Source organism: Ostrea edulis, chromosome 3 (genome assembly GCF_947568905.1).
Source record: "Ostrea edulis chromosome 3, xbOstEdul1.1, whole genome shotgun sequence".
Classification (NCBI taxonomy): domain Eukaryota; kingdom Metazoa; phylum Mollusca; class Bivalvia; order Ostreida; family Ostreidae; genus Ostrea; species Ostrea edulis.
Genome location: NC_079166.1, coordinates 56,064,220 through 56,090,979, shown reverse-complemented (window position 1 = coordinate 56,090,979; position 26,760 = coordinate 56,064,220). Strand labels below are relative to the sequence as shown.

At 34.5% G+C, this 26,760-nt stretch overlaps 1 protein-coding gene across 6 annotated transcripts in view; it reads left to right on the top strand.

Annotated features, from left to right (window-relative positions):
• LOC125674122 (uncharacterized) overlaps positions 1-26,760 on the top strand; it is a 71,096-nt gene that overhangs the window by 10,148 nt on the left and 34,188 nt on the right. Inside the window, exons 1-4 of one of the 6 annotated variants that reach the window (XM_048911172.2) lie at positions 5,422-5,532; positions 8,518-8,811; positions 13,329-13,541; positions 14,674-14,780. In XM_048911172.2, the coding sequence (XP_048767129.2) occupies positions 8,702-8,811; positions 13,329-13,541; positions 14,674-14,780 (430 nt within the window). In that variant the 5' untranslated portion in view covers positions 5,422-5,532; positions 8,518-8,701. Of the gene's footprint in view, positions 1-5,421; positions 5,533-6,100; positions 6,479-6,953; positions 7,286-8,517; positions 8,812-13,328; positions 13,542-14,673; positions 14,781-17,300; positions 19,795-19,884; positions 19,980-26,760 lie in introns of those variants that run through there. The other 5 variants (XM_048911169.2, XM_048911170.2, XM_048911171.2 and 2 more) reach the window with 5 other exon arrangements.

The window sequence follows — 26,760 nt, the reverse complement described above, 5'->3', positions numbered from 1 at the left end:
TACAATTAGTATTAAAACAGTAATGCTACAAAACTTTCACACATTTTTTATGCCACCGTAATCAGAGATTCCAGGGCATGTAAAAATCTTTTATATAGTATCTGTCTGACTGTCCGCAAAAACTTGAATCTTGGCCATAATTTTTTAATGGATGGTGATGAAAATTAAGGCTTTCATATTTCATATGTGTATTCCTTAATTGTAACAACACCTTTTTCAAGATAGCACTTAATTTTTTATGCCCCCACCACAAAGTGGTCAGGGCATATAGTGTTATCCTTGTACACCCTTCTGTTCTTCCACAACAGTCAGTTTTCCGGACTTTATTGAATTGATTTTTTGTCTGCCGGTGTATATTGATGAGTTACAGATCAAGTTTGAGTTTTGTTCCTGTTCGTCGTCCCGTGGGGATCCGAGTTAGAATACTGGTCCTCAGTACCCCTTGCTTGTCGTAGAAGGCGACTAAATGGGGTGGTCCTTGCGATGAGACCGCAAAAACCGAGGTCCTGTGTCACAGAGGGTGTGGCACAATAAAGATCCCTCCCTGCTCAATTTGAGGCCATAAGCGCCAAGCATAGGCCTAAATTTTGCAGCCCTTCACCGGCAGTGGTGACGTCTCAATATGAGTGAAATATTCTCGAGAGGGACGTTAAACAATATTTAATCAATCATGTTCCTGTTCGTTGATTTTGATGGAATTGTGCCCCTTTAACATCGAGAAATTATTGCATTTATTTTATGGCTGTTAAAACATATAAAGGATTGTTATTGAGTTCTTCATTGTACTAAATGCATGTAACATACAATCTGAATACAACATTCAATGCTATAGTTTGATGGATTTCCTTCATTTGACTTTACTGCAGGTATAGGGGCATTGGTGTAGCGCAGACACATCTAGTTAAGTATGACCTTGACCTTGGAGTTCGACCTACTTTTGAAAGACTTCAATGTAGGCCATAACCTCTGAATGGTGTGTGATAGGCTTTCATATTTCACATGTGTATTCTGTGTGACAATTCAAAGACTTTTCTTTGGTGACCTTTCTGCCATAGGGTTAATTGTATCATTGTTTCACAAACACATCTTGTTTAAACTTACAAAACTATTTTTATTAATGCATTTAATATCAGGCCAGGAAAGGTATACTGAATGTGACCACACACCCTTTATCACAAAGGAAAATGTTTTATATTGAGCACTCCTTGTCCAAATTTTAGTTCCCAAAGAAAATTTTCCTGATATATTATTACAAAACCATGTTTTTCCAGCAATTTCTGAACTCATTTCTAATCCAATTTTGATGAAATAAAAAGCACTGATCTCAAAAATGTTCACAGTATTATCTAATGATTTCAAAATAATTCTATTATCACCCATTGCAGAGATATGGCAACTTTAATTTGAAAGTACTTATTCTTTATATTTCAATCATGTATATGTAATTTTGAAATTAAAAATTTTACTTTGTGAAAAATGTTATCTCACTGCAATATTTCATAGCAAGACTTTTTTTTTTTTTGTTAGAAAAATCATGACAGCAATTTCTAAAATTTCTAAACTCAATTCAAAATTCAGGAGAAACAAGCTTCAAAAGAAGCTTTTGAAAAAAGGTGGTGTAAAGGGAAACATTTTCTTGGAACTACATTTTGTCATGTGACTGCATGTACAGGTATATAGATTTGCATACATGTATTGAAATGTAGCAAAAACAAGAGATGATATAATTTATCAGTCAATTCGATCCCTTTATGATTCAAGGATATATTTTATTTTAATTTTGAATGAGAATAATATCAGATTCTGTGAATTTGAAAAATTAATGGAATGTATTCTTCCTTGACATGTAGATTAGACAAGTTCTACTGTATAACAAGCATGTGGATCAGAAACATTTTGTTGTATACATGCAGGTACATTATCATGCTGCATCATGCTATGACTCATATCCAGGTGGATCATTAAAATTGAACTAAAACAGAATGCAGACAGAGACCTCCCAAAAGTCGCAACATCAAAGACAGCATAGGAGAATTTTAAAGCTGATTGTTCGGTTATCTATATGTATACCATAAACACTTAATAGTACACAGCACATTACTTTTAAATGTCTTCTTATGCAAACATGTAATTTTCTGGTAAATACAGTGATGTAGAGCATTTTGTATTAAATGCATTTTATCTTACAGAATGTGGTAACTGTCATTGTGTACAGTACATCAGGTTACAGAATACAGAATGTGGTAACTCTCATTGTGTACAGTACTTCAGGTTACAGAATACAGAATGTGGTAACTGTCATTGTGTACAGTACATCAGGTTACAGAATACAGAATGTGGTAACTGTCATTGTGTACAGTACTTCAGGTTACAGAGTACAGAATGTGGTTACTGTGATTGTGTACAGTACTTCAGGTTACAGAATACAGAATGTGGTTACTGTCATTGTGTACAGTACTTCAGGTTACAAAATACAGAATGTGGTAACTGTGATTGTGTACAATACATCAGGTTACAGAATACAGAATGTGGTAACTGTCATTATGTACAGTACTTCAGGTTACAGAATACAGAATGTGATAACTGTCATTGTGTACAGTACTTCAGGTTACAGAATACAGAATGTGGTAACTGTCATTGTGTACAGTACATCAGGTTACAGAATACAGAATGTGTTAACTGTCATTGTGTACAGTACTTAAGGTTACAGAATACAGAATGTGGTAACTGTCATTGTGTACAGTACATCAGGTTACAGAATACAGAATGTGGTAACTGTCATTGTGTACAGAACATCAGGTTACAGAATACAGAATGTGGTAACTGTCATTGTGTACAGTACTTCAGGTTACAGAATACAGAATGTGGTAACTGTCATTGTGTACAGTACTTCAGGTTACAGAATACAGAATGTGGTAACTGTCATTGTGTACAGTACTTCAGGTTACAGAATACAGAATGTGGTAACTGTCATTGTGTACAGTACATCAGGTTACAGAATACAGAATGTGGTAACTGTCATTGTGTACAGTACTTCAGGTTACAGAATACAGAATGTGGTAACTGTCATTGTATACAGTACATCAGGTTACAGAATGTGGTAACTGTCATTGTGTACAGTACATCAGGTTACACAGTACAGAATGTGGTAACTGATCGTGTATATATAATTACATGTAAATACTAACCTAAGCGATATTTCCTGGCTTGGATTTCTTTAAAAAAAAAAAATATATTATTAAAATCAGTCCAAGTTTCAACTTAATTAATTTTTATGAGAAATCCAAGCAACCACACTTGGACGGACGGCAGTCTAAAAAACTTGATCTAATGAAATTGTAACAAACTTTGCCTTCATAGTTGCAAATGTCAAGCAAGGGATTTCAATAGAAATGAAACAAAATGCACAGAGTGAATGTAAATCTTGCATTCACATGTGCTCCAATCCACTATATGCTATGTATGTTAAGGGCGCAATTAAATAGACACCAGTATATGGTATTGATGTTTTCTCTCCCATAACATGAATATTATAAACCTGGTGTATGATGATGTTAAATTCTGTTTACTTCACAACACAAACTGTTTTAAGGAAAAGGATGTAAATATTTGAAATTTAAGTTAAATTTCCTTTGTATATTCTGAAGATAATCATCTGGAAGCATTCTAATGGGCAATGATTTTTAACTTATAAGAGCTTTTTAAGCATAAGGAAGTATGATACGATTGATTGATATTTAAACTTCTGTTAATGACACTTAGTTATCTGTATCCTGGATGTACAGATGATATACCTGGTATAATTCCTAAACCTGACAAATGGAGAGAGAGAGAGAGATATCTCTTTTCCACAACCAGTCACTTCAGCCCCAGATGTGAAATATGATCTCTGTACTACATGTCTCTATGTATATCTACATAGGTAGACACTTTCTTAGGCAATACAGTCACATTCATTAGTTGAAACATTTTAGATCTGGATTGAGTAAGGGCATTTTAGGTCAAGGAGTCATAAGGAAATGATCATTTTAGGTCTAGGATAAGGCCTATATTTATTAATTCATTTTTAGTTTGGGATTGTATATTTCATTTCTGAGATTGGTTTGATCATTCTAAGCATTGGATTACTACTTGGGAGTTTTTAGGTCTGGAATTAATTTGGGCATTCTAGGTCTGGCATTGGTTAGGATATTCTAGGTCTGTCATTGGTTAGGATATTCTAGGTCTGTCATTGGTTAGGATATTCTAGGTCTGGGATTGGTTAGGATATTCTAGATATATTGATTGGTTAGAATATTCTAGGTCTGGGATTAGTTAGAATATTCTATGTCTGGGATTGGTTAGGATATTCTATGTCTGGGATTGGTTAGGATATTCTATGTCTGGGATTGGTTAGGATATTCTATGTCTGGGATTAGTTAGAATATTCTAGGTCTGGGAGTGGTTAGAATATTCTAGGTCTGGGAGTGGTTAGAATATTCTAGGTCTGGGAATGGTTAGAATATTCTAGGTCTATTGATTGGTTAGAATATTCTAGGTCTATTGATTGGTTAGGATATTCTAGGTCTTGGATTGGTTAGAATATTCTAGGTCTTGGATTGGTTAGAATATTCTAGGTCTGGGATTGGTTAGGATATTCTAGGTCTGTGATTAGTTAGAATATTCTATATCTATTGATTGGTTATGATAACTTCTAGGTCTAGTATTGGTTAGGATATTCTAGGTCTGGGATTGGTTAGTATATTCTAGGTCTGGTATTGGTTTAGAATATTCTAGGTCTGGGATTGGTTAGGATATTCTATATCTGGGATTAGTTAGAATATTCTAGGTCTGGGATTGGTTAGAATATTCTAGGTATTGGTGTAATTGGGAGATAAATAATTGGTGTATTCTAGGTATGGGATTATTTAGGGCATTCTTGGTTTGGAAGTAGTTCAGGGACATTCTAGATCTGGGATTAGTTGAGTCACATGTATGTTAAGAAGTTTTAGTGATGTAAAAAAGAATTCTGTAAGCTGTAACAGAAAAGAATGTATGGATTTATCATTTAAAGCTCTAAAAGCACCATTATACTCTATTTAATGCCAGGGGTTATAAATGAAATTAATTGTGATCAATTAGACAGAAATGTCACAGTTGTAATGGTGTGTGTAACAGTTGGTTGGATTTTGTTAGTAATACTACTCATGTCTATATCCCTTTTGTGTAGAAGAAAATGGAGTTTTGTGATCAGCTTTGAATTGTGTATTTCAGTTTAGTGCTTTAGATATAAGTTTGTTAAATCATGTTTTATGTGCACAATTTGATAATTTCATGTAATATAATGCTATAAATGTTAAAGAGATTCTGATGGGCAAGATTGCCAAGTAATTTAAATGCCTATGTATTTATTTGTATATAAGCTCCACCCACACCTACTTGGCATGTGTTGGTGAATGTTTTTAAAGGACCTATTGTCGCGTTTCACTGTCACTGTTTTTAACTTCTTAAAATGAGATTTACCTGTGGTTGTCTTCCTTGAGGATGTTTATAGTAAGGATTACCGGTTTGGAATTTTAAAAGTTGATTTTTTTGTGGTGATAGCTTAAACTGATGTTAGAATTTGGTTTTACATGAGATGGATGTTACATCTGCCGTGTGTATTAAATGAGATTAATATATTGTTTGGCTATAAGTGTATATTTTCAAATCTAGCTGTTACCATACAGTGCCAGTAAATTCTAATGTTTTACTATTATATGTTATTGCTTCATGATTGATAAAGTCCAAATTTTAGAGTTGTAAGTCATCTGTGTCAACGTTTGTTGTACAAATAGATGGAAACAAAACAACAAAAATGTCAGCTGATTCCAATGTACCTTTACATGAACTTATCAGTGTTGTGCTTTAATACACCTGTTGAATTAGGTTCAGGTATGTGATTCTTACAGGTAGATTAATTAAATATAGTACACCATTTTGACTATATAAGCATGAATATATGAGATAGTTCTTATATTGCATTCCAAAGATGTTGGTAGGGCATTTAAAGGTAAACCGTGTACACTGTACATGCAGGTTTCTGATAAGATTTACAGATAGGTCCCCTCCCTAGGCCACTTCTTCATGATTTTGCAGGTATAACCATTCAAACAGACCTCGGGTCATTGGACAGGTGTAACAATACAGACTACATGTATTTTTAGACACTGTGTCTATCGGTTCAGAAAGCTCTCCTATATATCTGTGGAGTTGTGTTTACTATATGTTCTAAACGATTTTGGATGTGAATTTTAAGTTAGTGGGTGTTTGCATGACAGATTTTGTAACTGAAGGGAAAATTGCGAAATTCTAGATCACATTCAAATACAACAGAAGGATATGTAGTTTTGTAAGTGAAAAGAGGTTTAAACTGTGTCAAACTGCTTGCGTGGCTGAGTTGATTTGAGTGTATGGGAAAATTCTGGACAGATGAAAGACTTCATCATAGCTCTATGAGGTAAAAAAAAATAAAAAATAAAGCATTTTTTTTTGTTAATATATATATATATATATTGTAAATAATACTGAATATTGCAATTTTGATAAGTTGATCATTCTTGAGGGAATTCACATGTGTTTAGTTGATATTGTGCAATGCATGTGCATACATATTGAAAAATTCAAGTATTGTATATCTGATGAACATAAGATATATGTACTGACATATAATTGGGTTTTTAAGTTTACTGTCCAGGTTGTACAATAATAAGAGATTCTTTCTGAAGTGACAACTAAGCAGTTTATAATGTCATTTCTCTTTCATGTAGTGAATATTTTTTGTATTACCGCTAATCAAGGGGTACTGTATGTGTGATAAAGTAAATACTACCTGGTGACTATAAGGTCACTTAGTAAAACTACGATTGAGATGGCTTGTCTACTCCTAATATGTGCATCTGGTACAGGGAAAAAAAACTTTGAGCAGATGAGCCGTGTTACATCGATACACTAGCTGTGACACAGGAGCAATACACAACAGGTGTCATGACATGCACAGGCTGAATTACTATCCTAAAGGTGGCTGATCTAGCTGAGATATAAAAAATATTGATCAATAGAAGTGTTTTAACCATTGAAAAGAGAGCTGAATTAATACTAGGACTCAAGTGTGAAATCAGTGTTTTGTGATGGTGTTGCAGTACTTTTGAGTATGTGTTAATGGTCAGCTGTCAAATGGATTGTTTAGAGTTAGGCACATGTCCTGCAAGTTTAAACAATCTGAATGAGTTACTTGTAAGTTGTTGACCTCTGCATGAGGTACTTGGTGAGTTCATTTGTCTTTGCATAAAATTTTTGTGGTTTTATTGACCTTTACATGAGGTACTTGTGATTATATTGACCTTTACATGAGATACTTGTGATTATATTGACCTTTACATGAGGTACTTGTTATTATATTGACCTTTACATGAGTTACTTGTGATTATGTTGACCTTTACATTAGTTACTTGTGATTATGTTGACCTTTACATGAGATACTTGGTGATTATGTTGACCTTTACATGAGATACTTGGTGATTATGTTGACTTTTACATGAGATACTTGGTGATTATGTTGACCTTTACATGAGATACTTGGTGATTATGTTGACCTTTACATGAGATACTTGGTGATTATGTTGACCTTTACATGAGATACTTGTGATTATATTGACCTTTACATGAGAAACTTGTGATTATATTGACCTTTACATGAATTACTTGTGATTATATTGACCTTTACATGAGAAACTTGTGATTATATTGACCTTTACATGAATTACTTGTGATTATATTGACCTTTACATGAGATACTTGTGATTATATTGACCTTTACATGAGGTACTTGTGATAATGTTGACCTTTACATGAATTACTTGTGATTATATTGACCTTTACATGAGATACTTGTGATTATATTGACCTTTACATGAGAAACTTGTGATTATATTGACCTTTACATGAATTACTTGTGATTATATTGACCTTTACATGAGGTACTTGTGATTTTATTGAGCTCTGCTTGAGGTACATGTTTGAGTGTACTGATAGATTATGCTTTGATTGGTGTTAGTGCAAATGCTGATCAGGAGCTAAATGGTAAAAGATTTATTCAAGATAAAGCTGCTATTACTGATGGAAAAATAAAAAAGTAAAGACATTTATATTATTCTGTGGTTTTCCAATCAAGCAACTTTTTGAACTAGGAATTGTACACGGAGTTTCTTTGACTTTTTCATTGAGGATACACATGCATAGCTGAGTCAGAGAACTCATCATTGTCTTGATCAAAAGCAAGATTTCAGGTGAAATACCAATCAAGTGGTATTGAGGTGTTGATGCCTCTTACACTGAATTGCGGGTAAATGAATGGGTGGAATTTAAAACCACGATTTTGGTGTTGATTAGAATTTTGTGATTGCCTGAGTGATACTGGTATGCATGATGTTTAATGTGATCCTGTAGTGAATTGTGATGCACAACAGCTCACTGCATTTATGTTCTTATATATTTCAGAAACTCGTGATGCTGACATAACCTTGAAGGTTTGGAGCCCTTGAAGAAGCAATATTTATTCACCAAAGTATACATTGAGGATGTTGAAAACCATTTCCTCGCTTTTTGAACATTCCCTTGATATGATGTAGTAAGGAGGATCACAATTGGCTGAAATCCCTAAAGGGGATTGCTTTGTCCAATCATGGAAGAGCTTCTTAACCTTGACAACTTGTCTCAGGAGGAGAAGGACAAGATCCTGGGTGTCCTCCAGAAAGATGAGATGGTCCGACAAGCAGAGGACAAAAAAATCTGGTACGTAAATCTGTAGTGCAAAATATTCATCAGATGTGATGATATATCTGTATCAATGATAAAGTGTTCAAAATATTCGTCTGATGTGATGATATATCTGTATCAATCTTAAAGTGTTTGAACTTCTCTGTTCAGCCCTAGCTGTCCACCATTTGTCAGAGGGGAAGGGGTTCTGAACCACATATGGTGCTTCTTAATATGTCCATCTGATTTTTCACCTTATCCTTTTGACTCACTTTTAAATAAAAGCATATCACAATCACCCAGGTCAAACATCAAACTAGTTTAAATGATTGAGAATTGAATCATGGAAAATTTCACATGGACACCTCAGTTTCCGTTCTACTTCCTAAACCGATGCTGACAAGTTGAACTGGATTAAAATCTCTATCTTGTATTGCTACAGAATGTGATGCTTGTGTGCTTTTAGTGTTCATTTTCATTGTCTGGCAGTAGTGAGATTATACTAATTTGGTTTTATTGTGCTAAGTTATGAAAATCTCTGTTTTAAGTGGTCCAGCCAGTATTAGTAATATACTACCAGGAAATAGTTGAATGCATTTCTATGTAAAATTCAATACGCCGGTTTCAAGATACGTTCGAGTTATTTCCCTTTGGAGAACTCTCGTACATAGTACGGCGCGAAAGAATTTGTTTACACGCGGGAGTGGGACAGATATTCATCACAGCGTAAGTGAATGTACTCGGTAAGTTTCTCATATACACTGTTTGATAACCCGAATTCGACTGATACACAAACTAAGTAAGTGATAAGTATTTAGGGAGTAATTAAATACATAGAATTCTTAACCTATCATGTTATTTCGCTGGTCATAAGTACCATATCCAAGATATTTCTTGCAAATATGACAATGTTTGTATGTTTCCACTTCGGTAAAGCATTTCTTTCGATAGTATTTAGTATTTCCCACATATTTAAAGAGAAGCCGCTTTTAATACATTTCATCATCTTCCTCGTTGGCTGTATATTCGTTGGCTGTATATCCACTCTGTCCCACTTAGGCATTCAAAGTTCCACTAAATGCACCTCCTATACAGAAGAGTTCGTATCTCGAAACTGGCATATTTGAGTGTCAAACAAATGACTTAATATGTTATTGCAGTAAGTAAAATTCAATTTGAGTATCAAACAAATGACTATTAAATATGTTATTGCAGTATACATAAGTAAAATTCAATTTGAGTATCAAACAAATGACTGATATGTTATTGGAGTAAGTGGGTGTCTTTATGGTGGTGAAACATCTGTTCACTAATGGTTACAACAGATGCAGATTTTGTGTCAGTCATTGACAGCTAGTTTAGTGTGTGGTTGTAATTGCTTAATCTGGGTTTGGTGTTTCTTCATTACAAAGTATGTGTGTGCATATGGTAGAAATCCCATTTGAAATTTATTGTGATGGGGGTGGACAATCTCTGAAATCGATTGTGATGGGGGTGGACAAATACATTGATCATTTTGCGCCCCTGTGTTATCCATGTTAAAAGCAAGGCTCTTTGTATCTTGTCACACATAGTTAATCCGAAAGTTTTGACATTTAATTTTGCTATAGTATGCTACAAATTGTCTCCATAATTTGAAATATTCAATATTAGATTTCATAATATAGTTTTGATTGTTTGCTAATCTAATCTTATGTACATGGCTATATTTGAATTATATTTTGGATACATAGAAGGTTCTTTGTGACAGTTTTTAGAACAACATGTTTTAAAACTTAAAGTACAATATCCTTAAGCTATTCAATGTGTTGACACAAGATTTACTTTTTGTCCCAAGGAAATTTATTGCAAAGCAATGAACTGTAAAAGTTTTATTTTTCTCCTTTAGAAGAAAATCAATTATCCCGTATTTTCTATAAATCTGGAGGAATTTTTTTTATTTTTTTTTTTAAAAACATCGGTCAATGTATGTGCATTTTGTGTGGTGTTTACTTTAAATATGTGCTTATATACAAAATACATTTTCAAAGAATTGATTCATTTAATCTGTAATGTACTTTCCTACAGATCCTACAAGCTAGGTCGGTTGGGAGCACTCTCCTCATTGCCTTGAACTTTATGTAGAGGTTACCACAAGGCAGAGGTATTCATGCATCCATCCATGCCTGATTTTAGCATAATCAGTGGCCCAAAGAAATATTTACACATATTTAGACTATAGAAGTTTCCTTAGACATTGTAACAGCATGGAAAACATGATATTTTGAATCTCTCTATACCGATAATTTCTCTGTCAGATTATACCAAAACTGCATGTGTATATCATGTTTGCAGTGCAATAGTAGGAAATGAATTATAGCATATTAAGTGGAAATGAATTATAGCATAAGTAAGTGATAGCATCTAATGAAATAAAGTATTTTAAATTTATTCATTATTTTTATCAATAGAGTTAAAGAATAGGGTGGCACATGTATTGTGTGGCTTTCTGCATCATTGCAGTTGAATTTCTGTAATGGATTTTTAAACTGTTTTGGAATATTTGCCATACTAATTTAAGATATTGTCCATAGAAACATGTATTTATAGGTTATTTCACCCTACAAGCCATTTACAGACACCCCCCCCCCCCCAAAAAAAAAAAGAACAACCAAAAACAAAACCCTGAAGTTGTCATTGTTTTTAACTTGCCAGGACAAATTTCCTGAGCGCACACTTAGTGTCACACTTAAGGAATAATCTTTAACCTAGGCTCTATCCTTTCAACCGGGGGGGGGGGGGGGGGGGGGGGGGGGGGGGGGGGCAGAGGTTTGGTATTTCACATATAGATGCCTCATGACCAGGCCTTTCATATGGTACCAAAACTTTTGACCTATATGTGACCTTTACTATGGACTTTCACCTACTTTTTAAAAAGTTTAATCTTGGCAATATCTTTTGAACCAATTTTTAAGGGTTATAGGGCGTAGATCTATTCCTCATGAAGAGACCTGTGTTTTGGTACCAAGAATTTTGACCTAGTGACCTTTACTGTGGACTTCGACCTACTTTTAATTTTTTTTAACCTTGGCTATATCTTTTGAACCAATAGGTATAGGGCTTTGATATTTTACATTTAAATGCCTCATGAAGAGACATTTTGATAGAAGACATTTGACCTAATGACCTTTGATTTGAACTTTGACCTACTGTTCAAAAACTTTAACCTTGGTTATATCTTTTGAACCAATAGTGATAAGGTTTTTGATGTTTCAAATATACATTGTAGATGCCTCATTAGAAGACATTTCTTTTGTTATCAGAACTGTTGACCCTGGACTTTGACCTTCTTTTCAAAAACATTAACCTTGGCTGTATCTTTTGAACCAATTAAGGGGATAGGAATTTGATATTTCATATTTAGATGCCTCATGACCAGACCTTTAATATGTTATCAAAATGTTTGACCTAGTAACTTTGGACTTTGATCTAATTTTCAAAAACTTTAACCTTTTGAATGATAGGTTAAAGACCCAATTTTAAGCTAACACCCCCAAATTGTAAGCTGTCTGTCAATCAGACATTTAACAATAGATCTCAGGTGGAGTGACATCTGCAGACACTGTGGTCTGGGGCTACCCCAGAGAGTTGGTTTAATAACAATAACAGCCAGTACCTACAGGCATTCTTTAGATCTTGAGGAAGCCCAGTATACCTGAGTTTTGATAGCATTGACCTGTCCATAACAGCTATTTTCTGGTAATCCAATTGTTTTTAGAAAGACCCCTGAACAGTGCAATTTTAATATAATTGTAATTTGTCCCCTCTATATACATGTATTATAAATTACACAATCAGAAATCAAACAATAATTTGCACAATAATTTCTAAAACTTGTAAGTTATTGAAATAATTTATGTCATCAATTTATGATAGAGAGAGAGAGAGAGAGAGAGAGAGAGAGAGAGAGAGAGAGAAAGAAAGAGAGAGAGAGAGAATATTAATGTGTGTCAGCTACCCTTAGGAATACAACCATTAATCAAACACTATGGCCACCGAAACTCTGCAGAGGTTCCTGAGACAGGTCCTGTGTATATCAAAACTATAAATTAAAAAAAGCATTGACAGGTAGATTTCTACCATGTTCTGTCTCTGTATTTCTTTGAGTGCCATGGGATATAGCAATAAACACCTTGGTAGACCCTGGCCACTCCAGGTAAATAACATCTGTTTAGATTAGGCTCCGCCTACCTTTTCACTGACCATATGGTCACGAGATGGGTCTCTAAGTAGAGTCATGCTTCCTGGTGAGCTATAATGTTGTCTTCTGACAGTTCTTGTTAAAGTTGCCTGTTCATCTCAAATGCATTTGTAAGTAATAAAAAGCCACCTTAAAAACTTCACTTGGCTATGAAGTAGAACAGTATATGATCAATTGTACTAATGATTTGATCTTGTGACAGTGATGTTTAATAATAACAATTTATTTTTTATAATAAATAAAATTATCAACTTCCTTTACAAGTGTATCAACAATGCATGTGCATTATGAGTTTTGGTTGGTTTTTTTTCAGTCAGTTGAAGTCAGAAATTCAAGCGATACGAATGAGGAGTGTGCTGCGAGCTGGTGATGATCTCTCCAAAATCTGCGCTCGGTGTCACGCAGAGCTGGGGGTGTTCTTTAATCGTGGTGACTTGTGTCCCAAGTGTCATTTCAGGGTGTGCAATATGTGTAAAGAAAATCTCTTCAAGAGGGAATGGCTCTGTGTATTGTGTTATAAACAAAGGTTGGTTTGATCGAATGCTGACTTTTTATTAGGTCACCTGAATTTTACTCAGGTGACCTATTGCAATTGATTGTTGCCCGTCGTGCGTTTACAATTGAACATTTTTTTTAACTTCTTGATAACTACCATTCCAATTCTTTTCAAATTTGAAGTATCTTTGGGACATAAATTGTTAATTTCAGGACTCCTGGGGCCTTAAGGGTGGGGCAAAAATAAACAGATTTTCAAAAATCTTCCTCTCTACAACTGCATATGTTAGAAAAAGTAAATGCATAGTGATGTAGATTAAGAAGGCCTCTACAAAAATTGTAAATTTTATCATAAGGGTAGAGATTCCAACCCCGGGGTGGGGCCAAAACTTAGTATTATATAGTATATATGTGTAAAACATTTAATAAATCTTCTTTAATGCTATTAATACTAAATTGAAGCTAAATTGATATTTAGAAGGAGTAGGTCGACCTTTAAAATTACCAGAATTGTAAATTTCAGGGTGGGATTAAAATTATGATAGTGATTGCTGTCTTTATCATTTAAAAGTATAAAAACTAACTGCATATTTAGGAAAAGCACGAAAGGATGTAGATGTACCAAAATTATGAATTTTGCAACCTTATAGTGTTTTTACTCTAGGACAGGTCCAAATTAGTCATATCGTATTAATGTTACATATATTAATTATGTAAAGCCTTAATTCATCAGTATAGGCACTTCCAAGGGCATTTAAGGTTAAGAACAAATCTTGTTTTATACTGTTGCTAAATATTAGAATTTAGCTTAGATATACAGATAAAGATTCCATAGCCCTTGGCACTATTGATACTTTTAACTAATAATCAGGTGACCTATAAGGCCTGCAGGCCTCTTGTTAACGTCATGGACACATTTTTTTAAACATATGAATTAAAGAAACTGTTTTATGCTCTATTAGTTGAGTATAATAATAAAGAAAATAGAAGAAAAGACACTTCTACTGGAAAATCTTTACTCAATACTGTAATAAATGTAGATGTGTACATGTTTACATAATTGCTGCAAAGACCAAGAGAAAACAATTCTCCTTTTGAAATGAACAATTTAATATACATGTAATGAATTTGGAATACATACATGCTTTAAGATCAACTTGTAGGCAGCTGAGATTTTTTACGGGAGACTTGAGCTCTGGTCAGCTATCCCGATGGCCATCAGGTGCCGACCTGGTCAAAGCCTCCATCCACAAGATGTCTGTATTCAAAGGTAAGACTGATGATGTGGAGAGTTACCTCCCTTAGTATGGCAGCATTGAGAAACTGCCTTATTCAATCATTTACTGATTTAGCTGTGATTTTTTTAAGACCATGAAAATTTTATTTTACAAGCATTTTTATATCTCCTGAGTCACTCAAGTGACCTATTGCTATCAGCTGTTGTTTGCTGGGCTTTAGCATTTGAACATAATCAACTTCTTTTCTGAATGTACATGGCCGTTTTTCTTCAAATTTTGCATGCAATGTTTTTTGAAAAATTGTGAATTTTATAGTCATTGGATCTCTTGGGGCGGAGGTATTATACTGAAATGCATCATTTCTTTGAAAGTGTTTCTTAGGTACTGGACTAGGATGGGGTCCAATGTGAAAATGCTTTTCATATTTAGATATCTTCATTAGTCCTGTGTATAATGTGAAGAAATAAAATAATAATGCATTGTTGTTTAAAAACAATGTAGATGTCTACCAGAATTGTGAAATTCTCTATCCTTTGGCCAGCTAGGAGTTCAAGCTTTATAATGGGGTCCAAATGGGTATTTAATGAAAATGCTCATCTTGTGAAATTCTGGATTACTAAGACTCAGAGAGTGTCAATCATATGATAATGTAGTGCTTTTTTAAGATGCTCTTTTAATCTTAGGCATTGAAAACACTTTAAAACAGAAAAGCTAAAACAGAAAAGCTAAGGGAAACTTGATATTCTCATTTCTTAAAAATGATAACACCTTACTTGATTGAGCTGAAGAGTTGTTGTAGGTCAGGTATACTCAGGTGAGTCCGTGACTATTAATGCCCTTGGGCCTAAGTATTTATACAATATTTTCATTCATATAATTTTTAACATATACCAATTTGACAATATTTCTGTTTGAAATGATGACTAGAAAAATAAAATGAATTCCTACTGCAATCATTGTAATGTGTCTTGAGGTGAGGAAAGTTTGAGAAATATTCAATAATTTTCATCAAGGGAATTGGATTCCTGAATCACTGTGTCATTATATAACCAAAATATCCATACTAAATCAGTTCATGACATCATAATTATTTTCTTCTCTATTTAGTTTTGTATTCAATTGCAAGGATTTTTTTTAGGGAAGGGGGGGGGCATGATTTTCTAATGAGAAATATAAGGTATCAACCAAGCTGAATCAAAAGAAACCGATCCCAGCATAGATTGATTATGCCAATTGTTTTCCTGTGTGTGGAAAAATACACTTAAGAGACAATTAAGGTGAACATGTGCTTCTCAGAAAACATTGAAAGCTTTAATTTCCTCTAGTGAATGAAAAAGTGTTTTTAATTGATATTTTTGAATTTACAGAGTTCAAAAATGTATGAACTTGACATCTAAGAGAATAAAATCCATTTGTCTAATTTGAGAGATTCTGTTTAAAGTGTGTTAATTGCAGGACTGAGTGGAGAAAACCCACTCTAGGTTAATGACTCACATAGATAAAAGGCCTGATATTCTGACTAATAGATCCAATTCAAACATGTTTTTGAAATATGTAGCATGTCTTGCCAAGAAATGAAGAATTAGAGTGGTATAATATCAGTATTCAAACAAGCCCACATTTGGCTCAGATGCTGGCAACAATTGATTTCCAATTACAGAATTAGTGAGGCAAAAGATACTGACTTCATTTTTGAAGATTGTTGTGCACTATTGGGGTAGACTGTTTGTCTATCATTAACCATAAAGAGGTGTGTCCTGTTTCTAACAGATTGTCCCCAAATCTTGGTAGGATAGAGGCTGATAGGAACCCTGTATAGGGGAATTTCATAGTTTGTGCAGAACATTTGAGTTGTTTGATCTTTTAGGATTTTGATTTGGTTGTAATTCCAGGTTTATAGTTTTCGTGTCACATTTTCACTCAGCTGCGCATGAATAGATGTGTAACAATAGGATGCAGTTCACATCGGATTTGACAGGGACATAGAGGATTGACAATATTTTCACACTTTGCTTAATTACGTTCATACTTGAATACTTCTGTATGGTTTCAAACAGTGCACTCAGTACACAGTTAATGATTGTGATGGATTTATTCAAAAAATAATTCTACAGCATAAACATGTACATGTTTGATATTATATAAAAAGCAAATTTTGAGTTTTAATATCATTTAAAAGTGAACATGATGATAAGAGAAGCTTTGCTGTGTATTTAATTGGAAAGGTGCAAGGTTCCTGAAAAATTTAACATTTAGTTTTCTTTCTACTATATATAAAGGAGAAACTGAACATGTTTTGAATATTTTATTATGTTATGTAACAGAATTGAAAAGCGAAACCAGAGGCCTTGCATAACTTGCCGGGTGCTGCAGATCCCATGTTCTCTAGATGATTTGCTGGCAACATTAGGATTATTAAATCTCCAATCTTATGCAACAGTCCTGTGGAAGAAAAAAAATTCCTCATTGATTTTGGCAGGTTTGTTTAAGTAAACTGTTCTTGTGAGAGCCTAGAGGATTAGCTATTGTCTGCTCTGTTTACTAACATGGGAGATGCTTAATTAAGAATTTATTGGTGACAGATGTGTAATAGGGATGAATTTTCAATATTTATCATAAGGTACTGTGATGATTATTTGGACTACAGCTCCTGAAACAATTGTCTAGGGGTTTCCGGTGTTACGATAATATTGATCTCTGAATTTAAGTGTCTTGCGTTCTGTCATGAGTGGGAATTCATATATGGCACACTTTTGGAATAGAAGAGAATGTATTTAGATTGGTGGTTTTTCATCCTTGTCAGTTCTCATAGACAGTGAACTGGCTATTGGTGACCTATTACAGTTCTCATCAGTGAACTGGCTATTGGTGACCTATTACAGTTCTCATAGACAGTGAACTGGCTATTGGTGACCTATTACAGTTCTCATAGACAGTGAACTGGCTATTGGTGACATGTTACATGATGTTTAGACTTTGAAATATTTTTAAGTGCTGTGCTAGCTGTGTTGGGAAAATTGTGGTGTGAAAAAAAAATTAGCTTGATGTTAATGAAGCAGAAGGGAAAAGAAAAACAGATTTGAAGAATAAATGAATTGTATTGCTGGCTCATGAGGATGGTATATGAGAGGCTTGGATTACCTGTATTGGAGTCCATGAGACTTTGCATGTCTCCTGAGAATGCCCAATGGAAGTAATATTGGAATATCTGTAATTAGGCACTGTGACCATGGATAGTTGGCCTATCAGGGCAGCTAGCCTGGACATTTGATCTCCCTGTTAATGGACAGGAGCCATGTAATTTAGTAGTACATTTTCAGAAATCTGGATGTGTTAATTGAACTGTTTGCCGGGGGATGGTCTTCTGATTTTTTATTGGAGTTTATCTAGAGGTTAAAAGAGAGACTTTATTGTTGAACTTGTGATTCCCTGGCTGAGTAGTTATAAAGTATTGAGGAGAAACTATTCTCGGTAAGTACAGATATTTAATTGATAATATATATTAAGTGTCTTATCCTCTTGCAACAGCGTACATGTAGAATCTTGTCCTGAACTTGAGAGTTTGCCCTGTACAAGATTCCACGTATGTGTGGTCTTTATATTTACAGAACACTGAGCACTTATAATATACAAAGATCTTTCTCTTTTGATTTTTTAAGGTTAAATGTAAGAAATCAAGGTCACTTAAAGAAATATTCCAAACTTCCTAGTTTAAAAGATTTCTAATGTATTGTGTACCTAATCTCAATAACACTGGCTTGGACTACTGTCTAGGACCAGGATTTCTGGTCATATTTTCATGGTCATGAGTAGTTCAACTTAAGGTTACGGGTATGATTCCTTGTGTTCAAATTTTAGAATTTAATGTGCCTCGGATCTCACCGTCTGATTTCGATGACTTTAAAATTTTGTATTGATCATGCTAGTAAAGATCAGGGACAGAATAATACAAACTCTAAATTCCTTCTGTGCAAGATTTTGAGTATATATTTCGTATTCATTTCAATCGGATGCTCTCGTAGATTTTCAGATCATAGAGTATTCTGAATTCCTATCAATTTCAAGGTTAAATGTAAAATGTCAAGGATATTGAATAGGAAATATTGAAATTCGTTATCAGATATTAATGTGTGTTGATGACACAAGGAAGAACGCTAATAAGGGAATTCATAAAGATTGGTGGTTCTTCATGTGTGTGTTTTAAGCGAAGGGTCATGAAGTAGTTTGACTTTGAATGGTAAGTTGTCCGTCAACAGGCGAGGTGCTAGCTTGAAAAAAAACAATCATGATTTATGGCTGTTCTTTGAAACAAAGTTAATTTCAAAGTGCTGAACTTGAAATCCATATAATTTGTGTCAGCTTAATCAGTGCAGGGGAGGAGGGGGGGGGGGGGGGTCTGAATCAATGACTGAAAAATCCTTCTGACTATTCATTACAATTGGTGAATTATTTTATTCTGATGCAGGCCACAATTATTCAGTACAATGGTATTAAAAATGTTTGACCATTGAACACATTCCAACATGGAAAAACTTTTAAGCATGAAAATTGGTTCATACAAATTATTATCATTTTGCAGCTCTAGTAGAACGATTGAGAATGTAGCTCGAGGGGAAAGTCAGTTTAGTGAAAAATTGGACTTAATTGTATTACTGCAGAGTCCTTCTAAGGATTCATCAGTTCTATTATTTGTTAAACATTGCAGTTTTCTGTGTCAATAATAGTGGAAATTTGTGACCTTTGTCATTGATTATAACCAATTCATCTAAACACCATGCTGTGTGAATATGCCACATTGTACTTCACAGAGTTGTATCCATCACCAAAAGTGTTCATGAGATGAGCTGCCTGTCATTTTTCCAATATAATTGTTGAATGGGATTATGTGATGCATTTATCAATAAAGGAGATCATATTGGAACAATACCAAACACCCTCGTGTGCTCATTGATTGTTTAATATTGTTCAACAAATATTTCATACGAGAATAAGGAAGAAGATGGGTATTTTACTGTTCAACAAACATTAATGGTTAGCTCTCACCAGGTGAGGAGATTAACATCTGTTATGGAAGTAGTTGTTCATGACAGTTTATTTCGCAGCTTACTGATCTTAATATGCTATTGTTTTTGACAGTCCAAGCAGCTATGGTTATGTGTTACTGAGAATTAGGATAATGCTGGAGAGGTTCCGAATGCTCATTTTAGAGGCTGCCTCGGCCTCCTCCCCAGGTACATGGATGTAGTACTGTGTTGAATGTTGTGCATCTTATTTCCAGTTTGTTTATTTTCAAAGCAATGCTTTTTCTGCAGTCTTTTAACTTTAATGATTTTCCATTTTCTGCGCAGTTAGACCTGTAGTGGTGAAGAATTGACTACCATATTTCTGTACATAACAATTATACTTTGCAAGCACTCTGTGGAGTTTGTAAGAAAATAAATTACTGAGGTGATATATGCAGTTGCCTGCATGCATATAGGTCTTTTGTGTGTGACTTTTGATTCTTGGTTTTGAAGTTTTACCTATGATTGCATGATTTGCTTTTTCCTCCTTTGTTGGTACTGATACATGTAGACTGTTTTCTATGCATTCCTCTTTATATCTCACACTACTTTGGACTTGATGTTGGCTCCCAGCCGTGTTGATTGTATTACTTCCATGGTTTGTAGGTAACTGATACAGCTGTGTTGTCATGGCCATCAAAGTTGTTTACGACATTATGCAACAAACAGAGGGGGGGGATTGAATATCATATATCAGTCCACTAGATTCAACTAACCTGTTGATAATCAAACAATTGGCCATTAATGTTTTGGTTTTTAAAAGCAACACTTGGCATGACTGCAACTGTGACTTAAAAATGCAAAGGAAAAATGCTAGATTTCCCGATCAGCTTAAAAAAAAATCTTCAAATAGGTTTTCATATACACTTAACTGTTTGCATGTATTCTGGGCATTTTAAAAGCTTCAAATTGGAAAGAAAAATTATGTTATTTAGCATTGAGAATGTACGTACCATTTAGCGGTACAAGTTATATAAGGTGGGAAAACCCTGATAGTCATATTGATATGCAAGCATCCTCAGGTAGTGCAAATTCCAGTTTATTAAAATCATGGAAATGGAGGGGAGAGTGGGGTCACTTTTAAGGGACCATTTTATGTGGCAATTAATCTTATGAGATTTTTTAGTAATAAATATCTTCTTAAGAACAGAAAGGCCATGACTATTCATGATGATATGAGAGCATCCTCAGGAACTGCAGATTCAAGTTTCTTGAAATGGGCCCGAGAGTGGGCAGCATTGGAACACAATTGGGGATCAAAATTTTATGTGCCATTGGGAATATATATATATATAATCTTTGAAAATTTCATTTTGAACTACTGCATGTAATCAGATATATTTAATATGCAAGCATTCCATTGTAGCTAGTGCAGATTCCAAACCTGCCAACCATTCTGATTTACATGAAATTGTTACGTTTTGTGAGATCTTGTTTCTATGATTTGTGAGGTCTTGATTCCACATTCCTGATGTTGTTGATTTTTATTATCATTTGAGTTTCCCTTCATTTCCCCCCCCCCCCCCCCCCTGAATTTTGACCCATTGTAGTTTGTCCTCTAGCTGATTATTTGGAGAATTGAACAAAATGGCATGTCTGCAGAAAATTAAAATCCTTTGCCAAGAAAAAAAAATCTTTAAAAAGTGTGTGTGAAATATACCAGTTGGATGAGGCTAAAATCAGGGATCAAGCTTTACACATACACAAATATAGGGGGGGGGGTGTCTTTAAATCTTTAAAAATCTTCACTAGAACACGTAGGCCATGTTAGTCATATTGATATGGAGTCATTCCCATGTTGTGTGAATTCAGGTTCTGAACAGTTATATTACAATCTCATGGGCTAGCTAAGTTGGGTTCATAATATGGGATTAGAATTTTTCATGGGATGAAAGATGGTAAAGATCTTCTGACGATTGAACAGTGACTCAGGTGAGCATTGTGGTCCATGACCCTCTTGTTATTTTTCTGAACTCTGAGGAAATTGTCTATAAAGCCTTTATAAGATTGTGATGTTCTTTTAGCTCACTAAGACTAGTTGCTGGATGTACATGAATCTAAACTAATTAAAGTAATGCTTTAACAGTAAGAGGCATTGGCTTGATTGGCATTAGACCTAGAACAGGATGCCAGCAAAGATCTCTCTGTTTACCAATTATATAGAAAGAGCTCTAGTCTTGACAGCAGAGCTAATATCTTGTGTCCCTATCGACCCAAATCAATGAAAAACAGTACCATTGCACTAGATTATTATGTTGTTAGCCTAATTCCTTGATACTCTAAAATTGTTTCCTTATAAAGACGTAGGGGTCTCTCTTGGTTTCTGCTTACTGATGTTTAATGGCTGTCCACAGAAGTGTTAAGTAGGTTTCTCAAAATGGTAAAGTCCTGACACCCAGCTCTCCATCTTTGGTTATTAATATACAGCATTCAGGATAAAAATAGGTCACAGTGATGACCCTCAATATTTTCAGAGATATTCTGGTAATTTACATGTATAACTGTAAAGGTGTATGTGCTGTATATTAAACAGTACGTATTTTATGGATGTTGGAATTATATGCTGTATTAAACAGTATTTTATGGATGTTGGAAACCAGACCAAAATTTTGTCAGTATGATTCATTATATGTATGAATTTTGACTAATAGGATTTAACAAAGTACTTGTTAATATTCAATGCAAAGGAAAATGGTGATTTTCTAATGCTTATTCATGAAGGATTGACGTTTACAGTGGATGTGCACATGAAAAGTTTTAATAGAAACATCACTGTGGAAGATCTGGGTTTTTTTTAACAATATTAATCATTTATTTTAAAAATGATTTTATGTTAAACAATAAATTCACACACACCCCTCACATGTCCATTGCTCTAAGAAGTTCTAGCTCTCTATCCCATATCCTGTCCGACTGTGATGTACCCCACCCACCTTGCAGTCCGTCCATACTTTCATGCTGCCATAATTGTTTACTTTATATTATTCAGTTTGCAATGTCACTTGATCATCAACATTTTGAAATAGGCATTTATTATCAATTGTGTTACATTATCCAACTTCATTACTTTTTAATCTGATAGAGTTAAATTGTGTAATTTACATATATAGCCTGATAAAAGATAAAAAAAAATTCATTTATTCCTATAGTCAATGTAGCGATATCCAATTGATACAGCATACATACATACATGTTGCATTAACTTTTCCATCATTGAACATACATATAACTTGATACAGAAAGACAAGAAAATCTATATTGTGAAGTGATGTGAATCTGCATGTAGATGTTCAAACTATGTTTTATCAGTCATAATGAGTTTTGTGATCAGTGGTTGCCTGACCTACTATATATTCTGAAATTTGTAATATAGTATTGACCTGATATGATATACACATGGTCAGTATATGCCACAGGAGATGAGAATGATGGATCAAGATGGGATTTATTGACCCGAATCACCAAGGTGACCTTTTACTGTCTGTGTTTGTGGTCTTCGTTTGTCTTCCATTGTGTATAGGGCATAAACTTTAGAACATTTTCGACTTCTTCTCTAGAACAAATGAATCAATTTCAATCAATTTTAGTATCTACATGTAACATCTCTGGGTCAAGAGGAACGAAATTGTGAATTTCATGGTCTCTGCCTCTCTGGGACCTAAGGGGCATGGCAAAAACCATAGAAATAATGTAATCTTTAAAACTGTTGTTCTTTACTCCTGCTCATCAAGCAGTCAAACTATTAGCATGATTATAATAAGCAATGAGCCCTTTACCAAAACTGGGAAATTCATGATTCCTAGGTTATGGGTTCATGCCACAGGTGGGGCTAAGTTGGTCATGTATTGAAAATGCATTATATCTTAGAAAATCTTTACTTCAGGACATCAAGGGGGTAAAATGTTTGTTTGATTAAAATGGACATCAAGCCCTTAACCAAAATTGTGAAATTCATTACTCCAGGGTTCAAGTACCTGGTGGGGCCAGATTGGTCATGTACAGTATGTATATCGATTGTTTAATTAATTGATTGTTATACGTCCTATTGAGAAATTTTCACTCATTGAGACGTCACCAGCTGTAAGTAAAGTACCACAAATATATAGACCTATGCTTAAAGCTCAAGACCATAGCAGTGAGGGTTCTTTAACAAGCCAACGCCTGCAGCGACACCAGACCTCCGTTTTTATATGCCTGTCAAAGACGGGACATTGGTATGGCACTGTCTGTCCAGACCTTGTAGGCAAAATGCAGTATGAATCGTAAGCTCCAGGATCTTGCAACTTGGTACATATGAACACTATCATGAGAAGAAGATGTCTATTGTTTTTCAAGGTCAAGGATGTAGTATCACTTTGTAGGAAAACCTTGTAGGCAGGATACAGACCAAACTATTGGAGCGAGGAGCAGGACCATCAAACTTGGTACAATGTATACTCCTTATGGCAAGAGGAAGACACCTTTTGTTCTTCAAGGTTGTAGTGTCACTTATTAGGAAAACCTTGTAGGCAAGATACAGACGGAATTGTTGGGGCTAGGACCGTCAAGCTTGCAGGCTGTCCAGCGGCCCTAAAATTCCTAATTTTTGTCAGTTTTGCTAAAATTCCTAAAAAAATGTAAAATTCAAGGGGAAATCCTTAAAAAAGCCCTTATTTTTCATGTCAATTCCTACTTTTTTATCAGTCTTGAAAAATCAAAATGCATTCATACAAAATGTGTGTTATTAACGTAGATTGCAGTTCTTATTCAGATAATGCTGATGCAGTGAAAGGCAGTTGACCTGTGGATCCATGTGTCAAGCTTGTTTATTGGTTGTGACTTTGTGATAAAGAGTTGAGATTTTAGGTTATAGCCAATAATAGCTGAGACCATGGAACACTGGAATACGCCCTTCCTGTACTTACATCTTATTTGTGTGTCATGTGAGTTTCTTTATTGTCAAATTTGACAAGGTAAGTCCTTTTAAATAATTAAAACTTCCGCAATTTGGTTAAAAATTCCTAATTTTAGCCCTAACTTAGCCCTAATTTTTTAAAATTTTACCCCTAAAATTTGCCCTTATTTTTTGTCCAAGGGTGCTGGACAGCCTGAGCTTGGTACACATACTTATCATGCCAAGAGGATGATGCTTTTTGTTTTTCAAGATCAAAGGTCAAGGTCATAGTATCACTTAGTACGAAAACCTTGTAGGCAGAATACAGACCGAAATGTTGGGGCTACAGTACATCAAACTTTGTACACATGCATACACCTTTTGCCAAGTGGAGGATGCTTATTGTTTCTCAAGGTCAAAGGTTAAGGTCATAGTATCAGTTAATAGGAAAATTTATAGACAGATTACAGACTGAACTGTTGGGGCTAGGACTGTCAAACTTGGTCAAGGTCGTAGGATCACTTGGTAGAAAAAACATTGTTTATTGACCTAAATTCTCCATCGGGATATTTAGAAAACTTTGTTTATCTAGAATTTAAAGGCCGGGAGTAACCTAGAAAAATTTACACCCCCCTACAACAATTAAGCATATATGGTAAGAGGGCAGGGCTTAGCAGTGTTATAAGAATAAGCAGCAGTTTGATGCTTGACTCTACACGTGCTCTATAGCAGAGGATATTTTGAACAGGGAGACTGGCATGATTTATCAAAATAAACTAAAGTTTTCCCTGCATTTTTCTACCACTCTGCTCGATCTGTGAGGCACTGAAAGGATATGTTTTTACTTTAACTAAACTTCACTCTAGGAACCACAAAATGAATTCATCATTGTTTTATCCATGCCTTTTAAAACATGTAGTTTTTAGATAATATACACAAATATTGGTATATATATGATATACTTATACTTATGATTTTCCTCTTGGTACCTTTCAATTATGAGAAGAATTTTGGGGGGAAATTGTAGCTGTGTAATGGAGGACAATATTAAGAAACATTTTGTCCATTATGGAGACCTACTATCTATGATTGTCTCTTTTGACATTGTAATGTTCACTCGTAAGAGTCCAGATTGAGAGTAATTTTAGAGTGATGGTTGATCAATTGGACATTTGTCATCATTGGTGAGAGACAATGAGAGTTACACAACTGGCCTAGGAGGTTGTTGCTTAATCAGACAAACATCATGCTTGACATTATTCGAGAAAAGGTACCGGCAATCCTGCAAAACTCTGAAACAGCGATCAGACTGAACAGTCCTAATGAGTTATTTTTTAAAGTTAACCAATATTTTAAAGGAATGTGATTATATATATGATTAAAAAATAAAATCTGGATTTATCAATGATATATGAGTAAATACTTTTTTCCACGTTATACAGTGATTTGATTACATGTTTCCTTTGGTGCAATCCCTCTTATCTAGAACTAGACAAGCATGCTCGTGCAATATGTGAGTCAACATCCGGTGTAAACAATAACAAAAGATAATCACACCCACAAACTGCCAATCTCTAGTTTGAAATACAAATTTAGCCCTGCTTCAGATTTTTGAGGCCAAAATTAAAACTTCATGAGAATTTATAGATATGGCCAATATATGCACAGTTATGAGGGGAACAAGCATACCCATTTTAAAATTTCAGTACAACAGCTTAATCTTTATTTTTGCAAAATAAATGCTGCAATCTGAATGTGACCAGAAAATTCATAAATTCCACCATTTTCACTGATTGGCTGCTTTTATACCCAATTGCCGGCCTTTAAAGTAATTTTATTAGGGTCAAATCAGACCAATATTGCACCTAGTCCTTTGCCTTGAATTATTTGTAGCATCACCGTGATAGGTAGAAAAGCAATTATATTTTTGAAATTGAAGCATTTTTGAAATGTCTTGGGATTTGAAATGCACCTGAAGTAAAAACAAATACTGTGGTTTATCTGATAATTAGAGTTATGGTAAAGCAGATGACACTTTCATTTGATATTCACTGTGTGCTCAGCAGTAGTGAGAAA